Genomic DNA, 26,025 nt, shown 5'->3' with positions numbered 1-26,025 from the left:
TGTAACTGTTGTTGTTGTTTATGTTTTTAATTTACATCTCTTCATCTCTTCATAATGCTGTAGGAGATACAGGGAGATTTTTTATATCTAGTCAGTGTAAAAGATGCTGTGAATCCAGATAAGCATTTTATAATTCCAGATTGGATACACGGGCTTTAATCATATAAATATTATTTTAAACAAATTATCTCTTCGCTTTCAGTGAGTCTTGATCCTAAGAAGGTATCTGGAGCATTTTGGCCACAAAGCAGCTGTCATTCATAGAATGGTGTTAGAATGTTAAAAAAAAAATAAAAAAAAAAATTCAGGATTAAGTGTTCTGTGATAGCTCACCAGCGGTCTTCCTTCTCAGCGCTTTTAGTGCTGATGTAATCCATCAGTTATTCTCATGTAGACAGGCTGCATTTACTAAAGGCCGTTCATTTGGCTGGTATTGCTAGCCTCAGAGAGTGATTTGTGCGTGATGTGGATAAAGACAATATTATGGCAGGTGGTCTCTTGTTGAAGCAAGTGAAGTTTTTCCTTCTCAGAGTTGGATCATGAGAGCATAACCAAGTTTGGAAATATGCAGGAGTAAAAGTAAATTAGGTTTGGATTTATTGACTACTTCTCTTTCATAGTTTTAGTTCTTTAGCTCACTCACCTTGTGTGGTTTACAGTCAGTGAACTGAGAATTTTTGTCATAGAAGTCTAGGCCAGCATGCAGATATGAAGGAAAGTGAATGTCTAACCAGGGTTATCAAATGGTGACCCAAACTAGTAAGTAAACACACAACTATCTTAGTAAACCTTGGATGATGGAATCTTCATGTTATCTCGTCATGTGAGTATAACATTCAACTGCAGCAAATTTCTTTCTAAATTTAAGATCATGTGAAATTTGTATTCATAGTGCACCTCTTTGGATCCTGGAGATAATCCCTCATAATCAAGAATGTTAAAGAACATTAAGATTACATTATCTAAGCTGATGTATTTTACATTAGTAAAAGTACAGGTGATTGGGAAGGGCACTGCATAAAACTCACATGGGCATTATTCCTGCTGTTTATGTTTGACTTGGCTTCATGTTTAGATTTTGAGCTTCTACTGGTTTCATTAGTTAAGCTATCTTCTTTTGTGGTTATTACTTACACCGGAGGTAGAAATTTAAAGTTAGAAGGAAAGAAATATTTGTAATGGTAAGCACTATGGATAGGTAGCCCATAAATAGTAAATAAAATAATGCCATCTTTCTGCCAGGCATATAATTTCACTAAGTTAGTTTATTCTGAAGTATTGAATGTGATACTGTGGGTTACTGAAAACAGCTTTGGCAGTAGTGTGGAGAATTACTTCAGGACGGATAAACTTTAAAATGTAGTTCATTTACTCACAGCATACATTCTTTGGCTTTTTCTGGAATTTTAGAGGATTTCTGTTGTCTTGTGTTGCTGTTCTGAAGGCATTTGTCACTATTAAGGAAATTAATTGATCTGCCAGGTCAGAGGAAATATCTTTCAGATGCCTGTGTTTTTGCTGTATGTCAGATATTAGACCAGTTACCATGAATTTTTGTGTAAAATGGATACTAAAGTGCCAGTATGGTTAAGTGAAGTAATGCATTGCCTCCTGGATGCCTGCTGAGTAAGCACTTCATTCTTGAAGTCAGATGTTGAAGTCCAGGGCTTCTATCTGCTTAAGGTTTGTTCTGGGATCTAAAAATTGATAAGTACTCATGAGTCATATGTAGATTCACTGTTGACTTCAGTGGTGGAAAGACCCACAGCTAAAAAACTGAAGTGAACAATATGATTATAGGCAAGATAAATTTACTGGATGTGAGAAGTGAGAAGAATGGAGTGTACACCAGTCAGTCTAATTAGTATCTGTCCATTGGTTGTACCTATGTTTCTATTCATTAATTGCATTCTGTTTTGCTGATACTTTTCTGTATTGGGTCTGATGTCTGTAGCTTATCCACATTAGTTTACTTAACAAGGGTTAAAATTTTATTACAAATGAAGTTATACTTAAATAGTAAATAATGAATCTGATTTTTAATGAGTCACAGCAGAAATCTTATGTAGTAAAATTACACTGTGAGATACACTGAAAGGGATTTAGTTAACATAGACTTAAGAACAGAAAGACAAACCAAGAATTGCTAATGAAGTAAGGACAGGTAGAATTACATAGGCCAGTGGAGTTAATGCTGTGAATCAGGAATTTGGGAAGGATAACTAAGGATAACTTTTTAACAGAAAATATGGGTATTTTAATTACCTTTATTTGAATTAAGGACATGTAATAATGTGTCATAAGGCTGTTAGTCTTAATGAATGACCTTTAGATTCAGATCTGTGTCAACTCTTGTGTGTAGCAATCCAATTTCAGTGTGAGAAATAAAATACTTTGGAGGTTAGTCAGTGAACAAATTTGAACAATCTTTCAGATTAGATAGTGGAAGAAAAAAAAGAATGAACAGCTGGTCAGAGCTTTTAAGTACTTACTTAAAAGAAGCCATGGTGCTGGAACTGAGGTGACAGTAGGTAAAGTAAGATTAGTCAGGAGAGCTGTGCTCATGGTTTATGGGCCTGGGTCATACACATCTGCCTTGCCAACTCTTTTTAGTCTGATTAAAATACCAAGGCTTATGACATTAAAAAAAAAAAAAAAATCATTCTGAAAAAAAGCTCAGGGATTCTTTATTGTTGGCTGCAGTTTTATGTTTGGCTTTGAAGAAACTGACTAGTTTTATAGTTTTAGACAAAGATCAACACAATCATTTGAGCCTTGACTTTCTCTTCCATGTGTGTGACAGTGCTGGCGGTGTTTTCTTCTGTCAGGCTTTTGTTGTTTGAGATCAGCTCTTTGGCTCACTGACACTGTAATGAGGAGTAAACAAGCCCTATTTCTTTGAGACAATTTGTAGTGTGTTGCCAGTGGATTCAGAGTTTAACAGTATGGGTTTGATAGAAGATCATATAGCTGTAGTGAGCCTCATCATTATATTTTACTTTGTAGTAGTTGTGTTGGAAAAAGTAAATATCCCGGCCCTTTATAGAGGAGTGCATCATCAGTCCTGACAATATTGGTGTCTGCACTCTGCTTGCTTTAAAATGCCATCTTCTCTGTCTTCCGCATGCATTTAGCCACTACTTTTAGCCACTGCATTTCAGGCATCTTTCTTAGCATTTTGTCCCACTGATAAATGTGGGAGGTAGTCCAATCACCAACATAAATAAAAAGTTAGTTGATCTTTTACTCCATACATCTTTTTCTTCTCTGCTTTCACCACTCACCCAAGAATATTTGGGCTTAGTTGTTTTTATTTTTTTTTCTGCTCTGCTTTTAGAAGAGTGATTTCCTATTTTTCCCATCCACCCATGTGTTCTCACACTCATACCAAGACATATACTCTAATAGATGGAGCTTAAAAATACATGTCCATCACATGTATAGGTATAGGTATTTTGTATAGGTGCTCAGCACCAGTTTAAAGGATAGGGTGTTGCTGAGAAGACAAGCTTTATGTTTCACATAATGTCTGTGATTAGAGAAGATAACAGTGGTGTCCCTTAAGAATCAACATCTTTATACATCTGTCTAGCAGTTATATAAGCCTTCAGCATTGCTGATGTTGGAAGGAAGACAGGATTCTGTCTTCCAGAACCTTAAGTACAAAATAATAATGAAAAAAAGATCAACATTTTGTTGTTTCTGTTCTGTGTTTGAAACAAGCAAGCTTTATGTTCATTTGCTTCTCAGCAGATCAGCAGATGATTGCTAGTATCCAAGTGTACAGTGGAGAAGGCAGTGAGAGTGCCTTCTAGTAGGATGTAACCCTATGGAGCAATAGCAGGTAAAAAAGAAGGAAAATTAGTTCCCCCCTTCCAATGACCAGTGGCAGCTTGAGAGGAGTGCACTCTGTGAACAAAAAGAGAAGGAAAAGAAAAAAACTAGATGATTTGGAAAGACTTACTAACTAAATAAATAAATTGATATGTTTATAGTCTCCTATCTAATACAGTTTCCTGTTGTAGAAATTAGAAATTCACTGAGGCTAAAAATGCGATTTAGGGAATGTATGTACTGGGTGAATATCTTAATCATCATTGGAAAGAATAAATCTCAGTGTTTCCCTGACAATGCACATTTTATACAAAGTGAAGCAGAGACAAGAGTGAGAGAGTAAATGACTGATCCCAAGCAGTTGAGGGATTAGTTCCTCCCATTTACATGAATCCTCAAATTGCATGCACCTTAGTACAAGGGGTACTACCTGCTCTTAGTCATGTAACAACAAGGTTCTATTTGACTGCAATCTCTTAGAGTTTAAACAAGTATCACGGTCAGTTCCAAACATTAATTAGACTGGATAGAAATAAAAACTGCAGCTCACAGGACTTCATTTTCCATTCCACTGGTAATTGTAAAATTGTAACTATAGGAAAGTCTACAGAATTCAAAAGGTTTCATTTGTAATCATTAACTAAGAACAGTGAAGTAAAGGAAAGATGCATCTTAGTATGTATTTAGTTGAATTAGCTTTAAAAAGTATTGGTTAGGGTATATTTTGTTAATCATCAATTACTAAAAGAACTGGAGGTTCTTTATCAGAAGTAGTGAGGATCCTGATTTAAAGTTGGCACAGTTAAGGGAGATTCTATTTAGCTGGGAAAAGTTCTTGTTGCTTCAGGTCCTGTAGAGCCCAAAATACCTAATCTAAATTTACCTATCCTAATCTAATACCTAATCTACCCTGTCTAAAGAAGACAAAATAACAGCTAGTTCTTCCCCAAGTATAAGTCAGATGCACAATTGCTAATCTGAAGCATTTTGCCCAATTTAAATCTAACATGGAGTCTTTTTCTTCCATCATCGAAAGAACTTAAACTCTTCTATGACTGATTCCATTAATGAGTTACTAGATCTGGCTCAAACTTAGTCATATTACAGTTAGAAAAAAAAGGTGAGCGCAGTGCTGTTACATCATGTAAAATATTCATTTACCTTAGTGAAAGGTTTTCTTTTATTTAAAGGAATGTAAACAGTAAATGTGTACAAAATATATCAACATCTAAAATAATAGAAAGTGAATTTTTGAATATTCAGATTTAATTCAAAGATGTAATTTAATGCAGACATAATGTTCATGTTAACTCAGTAGTTAATGTTGTCGTAATAACATGAATGCTATATTCCTTCAATTGATTTATACAGTGTAGTATATACCTATGTAACATATTGCTGACAGGGATGGCCGTTAAGGGTCATCTTATCTTGAAAATCTTCTGAAATCTTTACAGTCATCTTTTCCAAGCTCCTTTCTATTGAGGTTTTTGTTTTGTTTTAAAGACTTTTTCCTATTTACTACTCGTTTAGGTAACTTGTCTTCTACAAGGCAACATGATAGACAGTTTACAGATATGATGCCACACTTTTAAGTTCCATTTAGTTAAATTTTTGCTCCTCATTCTGCTGTTTTGTATTATGCTGGCAAAATTTACAGAATTTTGGATGATTAATCCTTTTTTTTTTTTTTTTTTTTCATGGAACACAGTGCTGTTGAAGGTATTCACCAGCCTTCTAGTTAGTTTGAATAACTTGCAGGACATAGCAGTTTCTGGTGTGTACTTTTGTCTTTTAGAGATTATATGTTTCTGTCCTCTGGTATTCAGTGTTGATGCACTGATTTTTTTACTTCAATAATGGCAGATTTTACTGTAAATCTATTTGCTTGAGGATTTAAGCTAAAAAGTCTTGCTCTAGTGGATAAACGAACTTCTTTTGTATACTGCTTACTGACATAGGTGGATATTTTATTGATGAATATGGAAAGAGTGTATAGTCCAGTGCTTTGTTGCTTTGTTCCATTCCTCTAATTTATGACACCAGTAATAATGGATGATGAATGAGATATCCAAAACATTAATAAATTATCTTAAGAGGTATACTAAATCAAAGAGGAGGAGGCTAAGGAATAATCTAAAATAATGCCTCCAAGAAAAGTAAGTTAATTCCAGAATAATTTATTCAGCAGTATGCAAAAACCCTGAGAAATTTGTTGAAATCAAACTGCTATAGTTAGGATGATGTTAATATAACTCAGCATTCCAGATTTGCTATTCTTGACTTTTGAGTCTCCAGCTTCAGGTGGCAAGAAATGTAGAATGTACAGAATAAAATCATTCCTTAACACTAAAGTTTAAATGTTGAGTTTAAGCATTTTTAAAATAAAAACCAGCAATTTTGTTCTATGCTGGTAATGCTTATATTCTCTTCCCTAAATTCATCTATCCATTAACAGGGTTGAAATTTGCAGCAGTTTTCTGCTGTGGCTTGCATTCACTAGCTTGATGATTCCATGTGAAATACTTACTTGTTCCAAGATAAAGTGCATACTTCTTAAAAAACAAACAAAAAAAAAAATCAAAATTTCTGTGTTTGTGTAGAATCATAGAATCACTAAGGTTGGAAAAGACCTCCAAGATCATCCAATCCAACCGTTCAGCTACCACCAGTATTTCCCCCCTAAACCATGTCTCTCAGTACAGTATCTGTGCATCACTTGAATGCCTCCAGGGGCAGAGACCCAACCACCTCCCCTGGCAGCCCATTCCAGCACCTGAACCATACTTTTGGAGGAGAAATCTTTCCTAGCATCCAACCTGACTGTCTCCTGGAGCAACTCAAGGCCATTCCCAAATGTTTTGTCCAGTTGCATGTCACAAGTGGTAGTTCTTCCAGTGGTGCTGGCTGTCTCATAAGGAATCTTTGCATGTCAAAATAGGCCTTGGCTGCTCACACAGTAATTATGTACCATTTTGCTGTAGACAGGGAGCAACAGGATGCTGGGTCAGTTTTACACACACCAAGTATTGCTATTCTTATTAATCTGTTTCTTACAAATGATAAGAAGTGGAATGAAATTTAGTAACCATTGTAAAATGCAGTGAGATACAGTGACTGCAAAATGTTACTTGTGTTGGGAGAAACAAAAAATTATGGAGGTTATATAAGGATTCGCATTTCATAAACTTGTGATTTTGAGGGTTTATAAATGTTTACATAGCTAGTTTAAGTTAACCTGTGTGGGCTTAGGCCATATTGTCATAAAAATAAACAATGTATCTTTCCTACTCCCTCTGTTTTTTTTTTTTGCTATTTTTTTTTCATGCCTTGCACCATCCCTAGTGTTTGCTTGGCCATATGGAACTGATCCACCATGAGTTACAAAATGGATAAATATTTTTGGTATGAAATAAACCAAATATCATAAATGCTATGTTTTCTGTATCAATGACAATGGCAAACCCTTATTCTTGATGATTTCTAATCAACTGGAACACATTTGAATGCAGATAGCTAAAGCTTGTGGAAAGTGGCAATTGAATGTGGGGACACCAAATGCAGTCTCCTGTCAGTTTGTGCCATATCTGTGAAACGGCTGATATTCAGATGAATTTTTTTTTTCTCTTGTTTCTTGATATTCAGTCACAAAGTAAGTTGTATCTGTTCGAGTTCATGTTGGTCTTCCAGTTTTTAACATTTGTTTATGTTGCTATGTTGTTTTTGAAAACCTTGAGATTTTGTTCAAATTCCATAATTTTTAATCCAGTTCTATTAATATATATATTTATATATTATACTTTATATATATAAATATATATATACTTTATATATATATACTATTTATATAATATATAAATATATAAATATAATATAATATATATTATATTATATATAATAAATATATAATATATATATATATATAATTTATATAATATACTTTATAGCATTTTCCTCTAACTAGTATTGTGTGAGAAACATTTTGCTCTTCAAGGAATTGAAATCATAAGTAATATTGCTTACAAAATGTGCTTAACCAATAAGCTAACTCACAGCCACAGTTTCTTTCCATTTCTTAGGAGAAGAAAGAGGAAAGAGAGTATTTGAAGCCCTAAGTTTTGAAGGAGTTGCTATCCCTAGGCTAAAATGTAGTTATACTCAAGTAGTATTTTTTTTTGTAGTTGCACTGAATTCACCTACCTAATTGTATTAAACTTATTACCCATCTACCTGCTAATTTCCTACTTGTAAAATAGCGCTGAAGAACATCTTATTGTGCAGCAGGGTCAGTATAGGAACTGATTGCCTGTATTTCATTGGTCTTTATTTCCTTTTTTTTTTTCTTTTTTTTTCTTTTTACTAAGATTATGCAGTGATAGTTGGGTGCTACATCAATTGTAGAGAGCTTCTGGATTTTTTTTCCCAGTTCCCCTTCTCTTGATCCCCTTATGAGTTTCAGTAATACAAACTGGCCATAGCAGTCTGGGTGGTGACATGCTACCACTGAACTCACAGCTTCTCTTTGTCTTTACATTTGAATTTTTTTCTAGCCACTTTATTTTCTCATTTCCCAGAATGGATTTGATCATCTTACTACTTATTTTGACCTTTAACTATGGAATATATTGTAACCTCATTTCTTCAGGTGAACATTGCCATCAGAAGGTGCCAATGGTTTTCTTTCTAATTCTTGTTCCCCTTGGTTTTTAATTAATATACTGAATGTTGGTAGTCAAATGTTGCTTCTAATCATTGAGCTTTGTTACAATGAGCAGTTAGCAGTAAGCTGTAAACAACAGGTTCTATTTTCAGACTTCTTTCATATTCTTTTCTCCTTACTATAAGTTCAGGCGCCTTGGGAAAATTTTGGTATTAATTCTAGCTTAAATGAATAAGCTGTATTTGTGAGTCAGTCTAGGACTGCTTTTATTCAGTCCACCCATGTGCAGTTGTTAAATTTTCCTTATTCTTCTCCGTAGCTGTAACTTTTAACACTGTGAATTTTAAAGAGAAATGGTAGGCAACAAGCATTTTTGGAAACTAAGAATTACATTTATCTCTATGCTTTTTTGATCTTTACAGAAGATGTGTTTACATCTGACATAGATTTTAATGTCAGTGTATTTGTCATAGCTTTTATTTTCTACTTTTTTGTTCTGGTCATTTATACTGAAGTTTCACACAGAACTTCAACTTCATCCTTCTGCTTATTGTAAGGTCTACCTTGGCTGTAAGTATAAACATTATAATCAGTCTTCAACGTGGAGCACGAGTACTGTATCATACGAAAGAATCAGATGCTTTCTGCTTTGAAATCTGTGGCATTATAACTGGGTGAGCAATTAGGTTGGGATGGGTTTCTGATTTCTGCAGAGCCCCAAATGTTCCTTATATGTTCAGCATGAAATCAAGGTCTTTGGAACACAAAGAGAGTGTTTCTCAATGGGGGAGAGATTGAAGACAATTTATTTGCATTATCAGCATTTGCCACAATGCCAGACCTGAGATTAAGGAAAATAGCCATTAAGAGAGCAACAGAATCCTATCATATACTTAAAATCTATCTCATTATTTTCAGTCAGTAATCAAGACCTTTAAAAATCAGAAATGTTCATTTAGCAGTATCTTAGTGGCTAAGATGCTTGTTCATGAGCTCTTGACCACCGTTTTAGGTTTCTTAAATAGCAATATGTAAATATGGAGTAAAATAAAGTCTTTGCCCAGTCCATTTATTTAAACTCTATTTATGCTTCATAATTTCTGATTAGTTGAGAATATTGCTTAAATAGAGTAGCAGTTCTGTTTTTAAACACAATAGAGCAGTGTCTTTAGTTGTAAAATCAAATTTTGCTATTACAGTGAAGGTCTCATCATTGGAACTACTTCAGTTAATGTATTACAGAGAAGTCTGGTGAATGGTGTAAATCAATCCAATGAAGGGTTAATTGTGAAAACTGATATAAGTTTTAATTTCTTATGAATCAAGAGGTTGGTAAAATGTACGCTTGCTGTTGATCATTAGAATACAAAACTATCTGTTGAAATCAATTAACATGCATATCTGATGACTGATTGTATAAATATGAAAGTCAAATAATTGTAATCGTTAACCATGGCTTCAGGTCATATGAGTTGTCAGCTCAAAAAAATAGAGGAGAAAGAGGTTGATTTGCATATATTTAATGTGGCGTGCTGTACATGTGGGAATTTAAGATAAACCTTTCCTAGTAATCTGCTTGTTTTTATCTAAAAATCAGCTAGGAAATGTGGATCATAACAGCCAAATGAGCTATGTGTTGTATTGATAGCAGTTGATTCACTAGTTTGGGATTTAACATCATCCTGTAGGTTTAAACAAGTTAAAATTGTTATTTTACTAAGAGACAGTTAGAAGAAGCTAAAAGAAGCTAAAAAATCAGAAAGATAATAGAGATATATAAAGATTTTTAATGACATACTGCACAAAGCTATCTTCCAGTGTGAAGTTGTCCAAATAGATAAATTGAATTTAATTGGTCAATTGTAATAACTGGAAGGGAGGGAATATGGCAGAGGATTGAAGTTTCTGGCCTAGAAATGTATGTATTATTTATTTTGTAAACATGATAATCCACTGGAGTCGATTTTTTTTTTCCATGAATAATGCAAAGTATCCCATGTAACTTTTAACTATTCAGGAAATCCTTGAAATATGGGTCAGAATATAATGGTCAGTACCTTAATGTACCTATAACTTTGTTAGAGTGCATCTGCCCAGTATTTGTACCCAAGTGTTTATTCCTGAATAAATAAATCAGTAAGTCAATAAATCAATCTCATGACCTAAATTTTAAAATTACTTACTGAAATCTTTCCAAACTTCTGTTTTGTTACCGTATATTTCTTAAGTTCCCAAAGGGAATAACCTGCAGTATCTGAAATCTGTTCATCTGATTCACAGTTGCAAACAAAGACATTTTCTGTTGGTGGAGATGTTAAAAGATGGAGGATAGCAGAAGATTTTGTTGCTCCATGCTTTTTCCTTTGAGCTTTACTTACAATGTTGCCATTGTTAGTATTTGAAATTTGTTCTTGGGTATATGGTACAGTTCACTTCCTTGTGTTATTACCCAAATCACCTTCAGTACCAGCTACGTGGCCTCCCTCTTGTACCAGGCAGTTTCTCAGCCTGGACAGGGCTTGGAACTTACATAGCTACTTTCTCAAGTAGTAAAATCTCAGTGCTGTAACATCCACCTGTATGGCACTGCACTTTGCTTTAGTCTTCCACTGCACATAGTTTTGCAGGCTCTGCTGAGTAAAGACACTTAGGTATGTATGAAGGTTGAGCAGAAGGGATCCAGCTAGCAGAACAGAGGAAGGAATTGAATTCATTTTCTGTCATTACCTCTTGTGTAGGTTGGAATTTATATTTGACTGCAAGAGAGGGATGTAGCTGTGTCTCAAGTTGTTGGTTGTTTACCTGCTGTCTGAGCTGTCCTATCAAGTGATTTAGATGTCTGTTTGAACAGAAAACAGTGACCTTTAACACAGACAAAAATAGTTATGTGAGGAGGTCAGTTCTGGAATCATGCGTTAAAAGCCTGAATTAAACATGAAACTAATTGAAAACTGAACAAATCTTTAAAGAAAAGAAATAAAAAAGTGCTTTAAGACATTGGTGACTGTAAGAGCAGCTTTAGCTTTACTGTAAACCATTAGTGAAAAATTTGCTACCAGAGACTGCCAAGCTGCAAATGAATGAAGATGATGTATGATTTGGTGATACTTCCTTCAGGAAGTGTGATTCTGGAATAATCTCAGATCACCACTGAGCCATTGTATGGCCCAGTAATCCTGAGAATCTTTTAATGTTGTGAAGGAGTAGACTACTTTTACAAACATCCATTATTTTAAAAAGTAGGGTTTGAAGTATGTCAGGTGTGTGTTCAAAGAGGACGTGTTTGCCAAGTACAGGGTGGGAATGAATTCTTGAACAGAAATCTGAGGACTGAAAGATTTTTCCACTTTTGAAAAAAGCATACCATGAAAAAAAAAAAAAGTGTCTCAGATTGCTTAAAATACAGGAGTTTTTTGTACTCTTGTGTTTTGGGGCTAGCAATATTATTAACTCAAAGGGGAGGTATGCTTTTTCATGATGACTATATCTAGCCAGGAGGAATAGTCCTTTTTAAAGCAAATTGAAATGAGTGTATGAGAGCGTGAAATTATCAGCAGCACTGGTGCACATTTACATTACTTCTACATACTCCTTTGAATGACCACACAACAGAACAAGTACTTCATTTCCACTGTGTTGATTTTTCTTGACAAAACATGGCAGTCTATCCAAAGGAGTGTGTTTAGCCAAGATAAATATAAAATTTATGATTAAGCAAAGTGTTTCCTTATTATAATCCCTAAAGAGAATTTGAGACTTGTTAAATAGAATGTGCCCAGGTAATTTTAAGAGTAAATTATCCTCTATGCTTTTAAATGCTGAAGTACAGCAACAGCATCAAGCATTAGAGATTTTATCAGCAGAAACAATGCTGCCTATGATTTGCTTTGAACCAACTAGTGAAAAAACATGTATGTGAGGGATGCTCTGAAAGTAATGCCTCCTGCTTTATTATGTTGGCCCACTACATCAGAGGTTGATGTTGCTGATATGGTAATAGAAGTTGAAGCTCCCACTGATATTGTGTTACATGTTGTTGCCATGTCACAGATGGCAGCAGAGGGGCACTCCGACAAGGTGCTGCCTGATATGGAGGTATGTATGAAGAAAATATGTGGAATTGAGTTCTTCCATGCAGAAAAAAATGGCACCCATTGACATTAATTGGTGCTTGCTGGATGTTTATGTGGATGTGAGCACAGTGAGGTGGTGGATGGTGCATTTCAGCAGTAGTAACAGTGACAGTGGATCACCTCCGCTGGTGCTGATTTTTACAAGCATGACGCATAGGCTCTTGTTTATGGCTGGTGAAAATGCATAGCTAACAGTTGTGACCATGTTGAAAAACTGTGTTTTGTAGCTGAGAATGTGTTTCAGCAAATAGTGTTATGGTACTCTTTGTGTCTATTGTAGTTTCTGTGGAAACTGATAGAAGGCGTTACTTTTGGAGCAACATCGGTATATGCTACATACATTGTTCAGCAACCTCAGGCTTTATGTATTCATTCAGCTTAAGAGGCTTGCACAGAGTCTAAGAGTCCATGTCAGTGGCATAACTTATAAAACTGTCTCACTTTCCTGTAATGTGTATTATGGAAGGAAGTAAATAAGCTTTTTTTTTTTTTTTTTTTTTTTTTTTGACAGAATGGATAAAAATTGATAATGTGATTACATTTCTGGCACATTTCTTCAAGGGTTCTATTTACAGAATGCCACTTTTAAAGAAACTGTGGTGATTGTCAATAGTATTCATTACAATAAATGGTGAATGAAGGCTGGTTCAAGAGATGAGTGGATTTTGACCTTTGTGGTGTGAGTGTTGGCTTTGGAGTGCAGAGTTCTGATTAAATTATGAATGTAGAGGAAATGGTCTCACTGTATTTGTTCAAGGACTCTGAACTTCCAAAATCAAGGATAACATTAGATGTCAGCCAAGTATTTTGTCCTTCTTGTGGTTTGTCTTTACATCTGAATTAGTGCCAGTTTGCACAGATTGTGTGTCAGCTTAAATACAAGAAACAGGCCTCAGTCTGCTTGAACTCGTTCCACCAAAGACTTCTAAAAACTTTTGGTACTCTGCAGACTGTAATGGTTGTTTCACATTAAGATGCTTTGTAGAATTATAAAACAGCTTTTCTTCTGCTTTCAAATAAAATGTTGTCATCCGCTAATGAATGAGATACCATCTGTAATAATTAAGGTTATTCTACTTGTTTTCCCCCTGCAGCAAAACTTCTGAAGGTTTGCAGAAGATAGTAAGAGAACCACCAAGAAGGCTATTGCAGTATTGTAAGTACTGCACTCAGAAAAACAAAGAAGCAAACTTGAATTAAGAATGTTGTAAAGAGATTTTTGCTTTTGGGGGGGGGGGGGGGAGGGGAGAGGTGGGGGAAAGGGAGCTACATAAAGGGACTACATGTAAAATACAGAGCAGGATATATTGTAGCAATCATGTTAATAATTTACAAGGAGAAAACTGCACTCTTGTAAAATCTAAAATTGTATCCTTGTGCAGTGTAATCAGGAACTTACCAATAGCAATGGAAACTATTTCTCTATCCACCAAAGATTGATCTAGTTTATATACATTTGTTTATTTAAAACTATCAGAATTTAGAAAATCATTGTAGTTTTGTAGGTTTGTCATTTGTTTTAGTGACTTATTGTTTAGGTTATTTTGCAGAATTATTTATTTGCTGATTTATTTATGTATTTCATTATTTATTTATTTGATTATTTAGTAAATTATTTATCTGATGAATTATTAATACATCTTCATGACATGCTTTAAATTATTTATAACTTAATTTTGAGTTTATTGCTTTTCGACGCTGCATTGTTACTGACTAGTTTTGATTTTTTTTTCTTGGTTCTTGAAAATTAAAGTACTAGCTCTAAGGCAAAAGTATATTCTTCGCAGAATCCGTAGATGGTTTTCAGTGAAGTAATTTACCATGTAGATACTAATTTTATTTAGTGTAATGTTGCTTAATATCACCTTTTTACTTACTTAGCTTTTGCTCAGATTATTTCACTGATGTCTCAAGATCAAATGAGTGACCTTTAAGGAGCAAAGATAAACATTTGCTTAAAATATGTATAAATAGAGCTGTTCTATTTCCCATTATTAAGTAGTGTTTAATTATTCTTAAAGTTCACTTGACATATTTTTGTCCAAATGAAATGGATGCTTTTTAAATGTGCCTCTTGATATTTAAACTAAAACATTTAACTTCTAATAGGAAAATATAACCACAATAATAACTTGTATGGAGGCATTCTTACTGGCCAGGTTTTAAATATGTGGGGAAAAATGGATGATATCTTTACACACATACAGAAGAAGATATTTGCCCAGGAGGAAAGATGGGTGGCAGGGGTTTGTTTTTTTGTTTGTTTGCTTGTTTTTTGACCCATACTGTTATTAGCACACATAGGATTCTATAAGCTCTTAAAATGTAGGGTCTCTGTGTTGTTGTGACCACAGAACCTGCCAGCAGTTTACATACAAAGAACCATTCTTGTGCACAAATTTAGTTGTGAAGTCAGTTTTGCACTGCTTTCTTTTGCTAAGCAAAAATGCTTGAGATCTCTTCGTTTTCTCTGAAGAGGCCTGAGTAAATGCATGAAACCAGAAAAAGGGCCCAATTTCTGGCTGCATATGAGCATCGTTAGCTCTGTAGTCTAAAATAGGTGTCTCAGATCAGAATTGGGTTCAAAGATTGTTGCCTGATGTGGTTTTCCTCGGGAACTGTGAGACTCTTACCTGAAGTTACCTGCTCAGTTTGTTACCTGCTTACTTCCCAGTGATTAACTCTTTTGGCAGCCCGAAGCTAACTTGTAGGAAAGTGCAGTGACTGACAGCCCTGTTCATAGAGCTGGAAGAGCTGCAGTGAATCAGGCAAAGCAGTAGTTCTTGTGGAAAAGAGCCATGTGCACAACATGGCCTTTATTCTATGTTTGGTGCTTGAAATGAATTACTATGTATTTTAAAGTTTTAACACAGCCTGGGAAGGCTGCATTGTACATTTCAAGTTTCAATGCTGTTGAAATACAGTAGAAATGGCCTCTGTAGACAGGTTTCACTATAGAACTTAAATTATGCATGTGTATATCCAAATTCCTTATTTTGAAATATTGAATGTATGAATATTTAATTTGTATCTTGCTTTAGTATCTTCATATGCTTGCCTTAAAGGAAGCTGTTTCCTTTGATTTATGTACATGGATAAAAATGTGTGTACAGTATGTATCAATGGTTTTTCTCTCTACAGTGTTAGATGAACAGCTTTAGATAATGATAGCTAGTGATTTTTATTCTGCAGCTTGCTACCATTTTATAGAACATAAATTTGTTGTATTTGTTCTATTAATCTTACTTGAATTTCAAATTCATTTGCTTTCCAGAAATATTTTTTGTAATTACATATGTTAGGAAAAGTCAAGTATGGAGATCTTAGCAATGCAGTATTCTTGGTTTGTACACAGTAACAAAGCCCTGACTATTGTCATTATTAGGGGCAGCGTTCCAATGTGAAATTTGTTTTTCTCTTTATACGAGTGTTTTGAATGAAGTTGAGAACTCCAAGGGAGTTCCTGAACGTATACTGGTTTGTAACGTGCTGTATGAAATTTCATGCAGTCACTCTTATTTCCATGTGTAAATGAAGTCTTATTGTACCGTAAGACCCATTATCAGCAATTACAGAGGTAAGTGCTGTCAGTGTGCATTCTGCCATCAGTTTCTCAGAGTATGAAACGTTTCCTGCAATACATGCTACTACTGTTATAGGGTAATATAACACAGCTTCTGTGTTGGCACTCAAAGTAGCTACTTTATAATGATGACAAGTGAAAGTACAGCCAAAGGTCACATTAACCAGGAGATTTCTTTCACACTTCACCCATCTTCTGGTGTGGTATGAAAATACCATTTTTTCTTCCCTACGTTACAGTATTTTTAAAAAGAAGTTATCTTGAAATATTTTCTTGTGCCTTGAATATTACTTTTGTTCATGTTTTAAGACATAGTCTTTGGGGTCCTAGCATGCTGACTTTAGTGCTTTATATGTGTTTGAAATTATTTTAAACTGTGGGTTCAGTTAAGCAATGTAAGTGGTATTTCAGCCTACAACGTTTTCTGTTTTGCAAATTTGCTTAGAGGCACAGCTTTAAGTTTTTCAAAGAGAAAATTAATGTGCAGATATTTATATGACATGATATTTATATGACATTGCATTTGATTGTTTTTTATACCTTTTAAGAAGAAAAGTATGGATTTTTGTCTGGAAAATTCAGATCTATTCAGAAATAGAAGTGTGAGCCTATTCATGTTGACAGTTTCTTAGCTCCGTTTTGAAGATATCCTGCAAGTAATGCGGAAGGATAATTAAGGCTCTGTGCTCAATCACTTCCTTGTCTTAAACTGAAATGGCCAACCGGGGTGCTAAAAAAAGGTGTCATTTTTAAAATCTGACTAGTCATGTATTAGATCAAGAAAATGAAGCTAAATTGTTTCACAGAGGTTGCTGAACATCTAGAAAATGGTTAGGAAGCCTAAATCTGGTGTATTATTGATAGGTGTATTTCTGTTCTAATCTAACTCCATAGAAATTGTAGCAGCCATATTAAGCTCTTCTTCAATTTATTCTATACAGATAAAAGAATTTACATCTCATGAGTCATATATTTCCTGTTGTATCTTTAATACATCCATTTTTAGTATTTTTCTTGCTTCTCTCCTCTATTGGTATGCTTAGAGAGACTGTATGTAGGAGCTTGTTATTTCACCCGTGAGGCAAGGAGGAGTTCAAATCAATAGTAGTATGTTGTTGACATTAAATGATGTTTTTTTCTTGCCACAATAAGACTTGATTTTGTCATCCTAATGATGCCAGCACACTTCACAGAATAGGGATCAGCACTCACATTCTTACCAGTAATAAAAAGTAGTCTTTAGGAGGATATACTGGAGAAATATCCTGGTATTTGTAACCAAACATACATCAGCTTTGTAAAACAAATACTCGTATTCTGTTTCACTTTGCACAAGAACTGCTTTGCAGTTCATTTTGGAAGCCTGCAGTGAAGGATATAGGACTGATGAGAGTTGACAGTGATGAAAAATACAATGTTTTAAAAAAGAGATTACACAAACTATTTAGAATATAAGTTCAGATAAAATGTGGATCATAGTAAGACTTGAGTTAAAAAAAAAAAAACAATCTAGTAGAAATTTTATATTTTCCAAAAAAAGTCTATATAGTAAAGCTTAGAAAAAGGATGTCTGAAAGAGCATAAAATATAAGCCAGAAAGAAAATGTCACTACAGGGTCCCGTATTGCCGCCTTTGTCATGGCCAAAAAGGAGCTGCAAAAAGATGTGAATTTGAGAGGAAACAGTGTGACCATAGGAAGCAATAGCATGATGATAAGAACTTATGGATATAATATTGGTAGCAGTCATGTTTTTTTGAGAAGCGCAGGCTCTTTTGTGTTGGACATCTGTGAGCTATAGCGGAGATGAATCATTCTATTATATTATTAAAATATCCTGCTCTTTACATATTTCTACATTCTTATAAATATCTTTCACTGTATGGGGTAGATGTTGTGTTTTGGTTTGGTTTTCTTTTTTCATCTGAAAGAGCATTAGTGCAGTTGCATGGTTCAATATTTGTATAGTAAATCATGAATTTTAGCTTTACTATTGAACGCAACCAGCCTGTTTTGTGAAAGATTTTCAGTAGTAAGCAGCTTTATTACTATCTACACACATGTATTTTTTCTATTTGCATTTTTTCATTCTTTTATCCTTTTAAGCAAAACATGGTTTCTCAGGTTTTCATAATGTAAGTTGCATTGTGATATCTTGGGGTTTTACATTATCTTCCTTTCTACTTAACTCTTTTATATCTCTGATTATAAAAAGGCCACCTGACATTAGGTCATCATGATACCTGGTGTTTTTTTTCTGGAGAGGGAACACCTCTTATTCTGCTGCCAGTGGAAAAAAAACCCTCATAAGACTTACAGTAACTGTTTTATTTTTTCAGTAAAGCTAGTAAAAATTGTATAAGAAATTAAACGAAGCAACCTTCTGTGGGTTTTTCAAATACTTGTTAACTGCAGGAAATGGATAGCATCCAAACTTCAGAATGAGTGAGTACAGTTTATCCACTTCAAATCCAGAAAGTTTTTGGTGATTCTCTTCCTGATTGATATATGCTTTAATGTATTAGATAATGTCTACATCAGGAGGCAACACACTGTTACCTCAGATCCAGCTTGCTAGCAAAATAGTAGTCAGAATAGCTTACTCTTTTTAGTGTATCTCCTATTTCTTCATTCTGCCCCAGTGCTGAAAGTAGATACAAATCAATTTTGCTAAAATAGTTTCCCCTTGTTTGTATAAAATTAGTACATACGTGAAACACTACCAGCATATTCTATTCTGCCATGTGTAGGTAAAGATGTCTACTAGAAAGAGCCTCTAACATCTTGTCAGAAATATAGCAAAAGAGGCAAGAGGCTCAGTGAAGAAGGCTGTGACTTGTGTGGTGACTTTTCTCTCCTGAAACATGTTTTTCCTTTCAGCTGAAATTCTGATCTTGTAAACATTTGAGTGTAACTTCCGACAAGCTGATAGTGACACTGAAGTTGATGAATATGACTTCTTACAGCATTTATATTTAGTAAACACCAATTTTAGACTATTTTCTTTATCCCGGGCTCTTACATTTGACATACAGTTAGAGTTGGATTTAATGTTCTTTGCTTTTTCCAGTGGTTGTGGAAAAACCACCTCAGGGAGGTGGTTTGTTTGTTTGCTTTTCCATTTTTCAGTTAATCGGAGTTTTCAATCAACTTTGGCCTCTGAGATTCTTCCATTTTATCATGTTCATTTAAATTCTAACATTTGATTAACAAATCAAACTTTTAAATTTATATATTAAAAGTTAAATTTTGTAACATAAGCCTTACCATAGATCTCATATGATTTATAGTTTCAGGTAAGCACCTAACTCTTTTGGAATTGCAGTATCTATTGACTGAAGTTGGTGTGTGTGGGTAATCTATAAACTTAATGTATAAGTTTTTCATTGAACTTTTGCCTTATATGCAGCCAACAAATGAAATTATTTAACAAGATAAATTTTTTTTTTTCTCTTTCTATGCAGAATTTATTTTGGTTTCATACTATGCAACTCCTCATTCTGGTGTCTAAGCTATGTATTTTTTTTAATGTGTTCAAAATATAAAGTCAATTGAAATATGTTGAAATATCTTAATTTACAATTTATGAAGTGTTACATTTAGACATTTCATATTTGTTTTGCTTTGCTATGCCTACTTACTCTTAATGAAAATCTGCACAACCCAGGATGGAAAGTGAAAACAGTAAAAAGACCGAATGAGAAGTAGATTTTGGTAACAACTTGGAAGAACAGATCTTGTTTCCCAGAAATCACTTAAAATCTACAGTACTACCCTTAAGACTTTTTCGTAGAGACTTGTATTGTATGCATGTGCATTCAATTCATTCTTAGAACAGTTAGTAAAACTGAATGAAAAATGCACATTGTGGATTTTCAGTGAAACATATTTGAATAAGTAGCTAATCTATTGAGTAGAGTTGTCCATGCGTTCTAAAGACATTTTGTTTTCTGTGCTCATACAAATCAAGATAGTAATCACTTATAATTTCTTGCCTTCATGAAAAGGAGTGATGAATAATACGTTTGGAAGGAACGCATGAGTCATGAAATGGGGAGCTGCGCAATCATGGAAAAATTCACTTTAAAAACTCTTTTCTGCTTACCAGGATTTGTACTGTGAATTCAGTTTTCTGTAATATAAACTAAGGTTATTATGGCTGAGACTGTGGCAATAGCCTTGGGTAGATGATCAACTCAAAGCCCATTCCAATATTAGTTGGTCGGTTATAACGAGGAGTCAGCTAAAAGTGATTGTGGATATAGCGATGATCAGAGGACACTTTCTCCACTGACCCTGTATAAATGTAAAAATAAAATGTCTCAAAATATACTTCAGTTAATATGGAGTGAATCTAGACCCTATGGTCCCATCAGTATCTGCAGTAATATAAAATAGCTTTTAAGATCTGTTAAATTATTGATAACTAGGTAGAGCACTTCAGAAGTTCTTACTTCTACTTCATATTTAAGTCTGTGTAGCCAGTCATCATTTGTACCTTTTCTTGGTTGTACAACTGCATGTAAAAGAGAGTAAGTATTAAAACTAAATAAGTAAATCAATTTGTCATAGCTTCACACACAAAAAATTCCGTCTGATTTGTAACTTTTCTCCCATATTAAAACCATCAGGCATGTTTTTCAAAAATTGCATGATGGAATCAGTCACTGACTTTGTGTCCCAGGCAAGGCTTGCACAAGCAGCTGTTGTTCTCCCTGCAGTGACCTGGGCTGGGCAGCCTAGCATCTGCCTCTGTTTTCTTTTCAGTGACCCAAGCCAGATTTCTTCAAAGCCTATTGCTGATACTTTCCCTGCAGCCACTCATGCTAATTTCCTTTACATGCTGCAGCTGGTTTTGAAACATCTATTCCCTTTTTCTAGTCTGAGTCACTCTTTCTGTAAATTTAAATAGGTGATTTTTAAAATTCCTAGGTTGAGCATAGGATTTCTTTAGTTTTCTTACTTTAAAGCATATGTCAGCACTATAGGGAAAAAAAAAAAAACGAATTAAATTTATTTTCCAAAAAAAGTCAGTCTTGTATCTGGTTCTTACAAAGAATCCTCATCTTGAACTGAGATAATTACCTTCCTCTAATGTGTGAGAATAGAGGTGAAGGAGTTGGTGGAGGCTGGGGACGTGGCAGAGTTCAGAAGCTTGCAGAAACAGAATGGGAGATATTTTGCTCTGTGAATTGTATGGAAAATTATGTAGCAAAATGCCTTTAATGAGAATAAAACTCTATTAATGATATAAACCTTAATCAATATGATTAAGCTGTTCTCTAGAAGGCATTGTTGGAGAATAGTTAAATGGAAAATGATGAAGTGTAAGTTTGTTACATTTGGAGGAATACATCTCTGCTTTCATAATCATTGCCTGTGGAAATAATGGAAAACTTTTTAGTAAAAACAAAATGATGCATTTTTTGTTGTGTTTTTGGTTTTTTACCCACGAGACATTTAGATATTAAAGTGAGCAAAAGGTTCTTGCTTCTTTGAACTTTTTATAGTGAGTGTATTTTACAAGAGATTGTGCACCCTGCATTCATTCTACAATCTAATTTCAAATAATTTATTTGAAAACTCCAAAAGTATTTACCTGGGCAAGTGAATAAAGAAAAAAAATATTGTGGCTACTATTTAGTGGCTAGAATTTGCTTCAGTAGATGAAAATTTGAAGAACACAACAGGAAGTTTGCCCCGATATAAACTGAAGCATACTTAGGGTGATTGATTGGATAGGAGAGAATCACTTCAGAAACTGAAGAGGGTAGCCTTGCCCTTTTCTTACCAGTTTTATGCAGGCTGCTACTTGTGCATCCATACAGTCCTCTTTTGCTATGTTAGTTTTAATCTTTATTAATTTTCTGATCTGACTACATTACCACTAGTGCTGTTTCAAGGAAAGAGTGAGAAAAAGACAGCTGACGAGGATAGGAGGCAGTTACAAGCCATTACTCTAAACCCATTCTGTGCCACTGACTAGCTGTGGTGGTAAAAACACTGCTGCCAGGTATGTAAAATACTCAGGATTATGATTGCTTATTGTGTCTAAAGTTTCTGTCACTGCATTTGCAACACAGCGAGTATAAATTACAGTGTTTGATCTCTTTGGACTCTAGTAGAATTATTTCTACTATTTTTACTTTGTGAAGTGCAACACTATTTTTAAAAGTTTTCTTAGACAACAGAAAAGCTAGTGTAGCAAAATAATCTGTATCATCTGAAAGGAATGAGCCATTTGGCTCAATATTATAGGGATTTTCTTAAGTAACTTCTCTGTGACACAGTCTCCGCAATGTTCCAACAGTTGTCTGAGGTAAAAACTGATGTACAATTTATAAGGCTTAGTTGATATTCTATGTATAGAAGCTCAAATTACCTTATTATTTTTTATGTAAATGCCTCCATTAATTCATTTGTCTTGTAAGCCTTTGGTTCTTACCATCTACCAAAATTTTTCATAGAAAGGAATTCTTTCCACTTCTTATGCACTTCTGTTGTTAATGTGAATGAATCTACAAGTCCATGATGTTAAAAATATCATGCTTTAAGTAAATTCAAGATGCATTGTCATGTGTATATGTATAATGTGATTTTTGAATATTTTTCAGGAGTGATTATTTTATTATGATCATGCTATCAAGTACAGTGTTATGTTCACATTATGCTTTCAGACTCAAAAAAACAACCCCCTCTCCTCCCCCCCATGCAAAAAAAACAACCAAAACCACACCATCAATCCAAAACCAAAAAGGCAATCTATTGCTGATTTCTGTGTAACTCCAGAGATGTATAAGTATCTGCTGGATGCAGTTAACTTGAGGAGAAAACTTCATAGCTTCTGATAAATCAAATTACTGAATCACAGAATAGTTGAGGTCAGAAGGCACCTCTGGAGATCATCTGGTTTAACCTCTCAGCTCAAAGCAGGAATGGCTGTAATGGACAATCCAACACTGTCTAGTTGAATTTTGAATATCTGGAAAAGGAGACGGTGTGGGCAACCTGTGCCAGTTCTTTAATTATCCTCATTGTAAAATAAGTTTTCCATACTAATACAAAAAAAATACTATTTCAATGCACCGATTATAACTTGTGTGTTCACTTGAGAGCATGGAGAAGAATTGTGTTCTATCTTCTTTATTCCTTCCAGTCTGCAATTTCAGTCCTTGCCTCTCGTACTGGGGAGCATGGAATTGCATGGAATACCCCAAAATCAAATCACCAGTGCTACGTAAAAGGCAGTAGTCACATCCCTCAGCTTTCTGGTAGTGCTCTTTTGTGATGAATGCCAGGTTGCTGTTGACCTTCTTTGCTGCAAGGAATGGTTTGGGTTGGGAGGGGCCCTTAAGATCATCTGGTTCCAACCCATGGCAGGTGTCCACCAGGATGCCCAGATCCTTTTCTGCAAAGCTGCTTTCTAGCCACTTGGCTTCCAGCCTATGCTGGTGCATGGGGTTGTTCTTACTCAGGGGCAGAACTTCGCACTTACCTTTGAACTTTATGAAATTCCTGTTGGCTTGTTACTGCAGCCTGTCAAGGTCCTCTTGAATAGCAGCACAAACATCCTTCCAATTGTGTATTATCTGCAAACTTACTAAGACTGAATTGTCATCCAAGTCATTAATGAAGCTTTTACACAGTACTGGTTGTAGTACTAACCCTTGGAGCACGCTGCTGGTGACACCTGGACTTCATGCCACCAATTACAAGCTTCTGAGCCCAACAGTTCAGCCAGGTGTTTAGCCTGTACTTCATCAGTGTTAAAAGCTTTGCTTGAGGTAAACAGCATACAGTGCTCTCCCATTGTCCACAAACCTGGTCATTTTGCTGTAGGTAGAGGAGAATCAGTTTATACATGACTTGCCCTTTGTAAGTCCATGCTTACCTGGTAAGCACGATCACTTACATAAGTGGTTGTTCCAGTAAGAAACAAAGTTGTTAAATATAAGATGAAACTGTTCCTTGTCAAAAGGGAGAAGAGGTACAATATATGGAATAGGTTAGAAAAACAGTTTTTTAATATTACGATTTAGTAATTGTTCTGATAATGTAGAGGGGATTTGGGGAAGAGATTTTGTTTCAACACAAGTATTGTGTATGAAACAAGAGATTAGCAGATATTTTGCTAAAAAGCTTAGAAAATTGCAACTAAATATTTTTCATTTCTTCATGCATTATTAACAGTGCTTCTGTGAAAACATGATCATCCTCAGTATATCTTTTTGACAAGCTATTCCACAAAAATTTCTACTAACAGATGATTAAATGTATGGAAGAAAGAGTAGAGGAGAAAGGGATAACATGAAAGAATTGCTAAAAATTTTCTGATGCAAGGTTTCACTTTTGTCACTGATTATTTTCTGATACTAAGTCTTTCTCAGTCAGAGCATGCTGGAGTCCTCCTGTTTGGTAATATGTGAAGCTTTAGAAAGTGAAGAGAACAGTGCAATGGAGATGCATTGTGGAACATCAGAGAACAAAGCTTTCCTGCATTGTTCTCAAGTAAATTGTGTGCCCATGATCTTAATAACTTATGAACAGCCACAACAGAATTGCATTTCATTCATTCAGAGAACACTACTTGTTCTGTATGGTTGTGTCTACTAACCTGTTAGCTGAAATGTATAGAAGTTGGGTTGGTTTCTCTCACTCAGCCTTTTGTTATGCTGATTACAAGAGTTGCTTGCTCCATGAGTTTGAGTATTTCCTTACATAGAGCATGATTTTTCACTGAACAAGATATGTGTTTTATCTGCTGTATATGAGGGCTGCTCTGGAAGTAATTCCTCCTATTTTAATACGTTGGTCCACGATGTCAGAGGTGGATGTTGGTAGTTTAGTAGTAAAAGCTGAGCCTTCCCAAAAATATTCCATTACAACTCCTCCAATGCAATTTTGGGTGACCAGCTATCACTCTGAAACGATTTTGCATGAGTGTGAACAAACCCAAGATATTAGGTCAGGACACACAGTTGTTTCTTTTAAACCTAGAAAGAAATCTGTACAGCAGTATAAGTTTATTATACTCACACTAAGGAAAATGTCCAAGTCTATTTTTTGTCTAAGTGAAAAAGTCCATGCGCTTGTTCAAAAAAGATTCTATAATAAGTTGACTTCAAAATGTAAATGACAATTATGTACAGCTTTCTGGATCCTTTTATTTATAGAACCTATATCAAGAGTGTACAAGCAACTGTCAGAATACTTTGTAATTTTACTTATTTGTACACAGTAAGTACTTCCTTATGAATTTAAGTAACTGACACTAAGGACAAATGATTTTGGCTCAGTGATAGATTGCGGAGATCAAGTGTATTTTTATCTTTGGTAGCCTTTCTGAGATATGCTCCCTCTGTCTGCTGAGTTCTAAGTTCTCTGAATTCTTTCTTGGCCCAACTGCTGGGGAATGCATAAATACCTTCCTTATGACTTTGTTTATCCAGCTTGTATTTTATTTACATAACAGCATCATCCTCTGAAAATTTTTAAGAGGCTGAGTTCATCTCATGCTTGCTTGGTTTCAGCAGATAATCTGTGTGTTAACTGAAGAAAGGACGTACCCTGCTGTACAGTAAAAATGGAATACAGGTTTTTGCAGTCTCACTAAAAAAAAGGAATTGTTATTTGAGAAAAACATACAATAATTAATTGTTTTCAAGTACATCATGTTCAGTTTCTGGTATTTGTAACAATTTTGCACACTGTTAAAAGTAGTTTGCAAATAGATTTGTGATTTGTATGTCAGCTATTTTGGACTTGTAGTTCATACTGTACTTTTCACTATATTGAGATTAATGATGAGAAAAGAAG

At 34.7% G+C, this 26,025-nt stretch overlaps 1 protein-coding gene across 4 annotated transcripts in view; it reads left to right on the top strand.

The window, feature by feature from the left end:
• Positions 1–26,025, top strand: part of TBC1D5 (TBC1 domain family member 5) — a 307,207-nt gene that overhangs the window by 13,022 nt on the left and 268,160 nt on the right. For all 4 annotated transcript variants that reach the window (XM_015281811.4, XM_015281808.4, XM_040696662.2 and 1 more), the window contains exon 2: positions 13,722–13,783. Coding sequence is in view for 1 of the 4 variants with exons in the window: in XM_046929184.1 (XP_046785140.1) it covers positions 13,722–13,783 (62 nt within the window). In the remaining 3 variants the exon portion in view is untranslated. The remainder of the gene's footprint in view (positions 1–13,721; positions 13,784–26,025) is intronic.

This window comes from Gallus gallus, chromosome 2 (assembly GCF_016699485.2).
Source record: "Gallus gallus isolate bGalGal1 chromosome 2, bGalGal1.mat.broiler.GRCg7b, whole genome shotgun sequence".
In the NCBI taxonomy this organism is placed as follows: Eukaryota; Metazoa; Chordata; class Aves; order Galliformes; family Phasianidae; genus Gallus; species Gallus gallus.
Note: the sequence above shows the minus strand (reverse complement) of the source record. Positions and strands in the feature narration are given on the sequence as shown.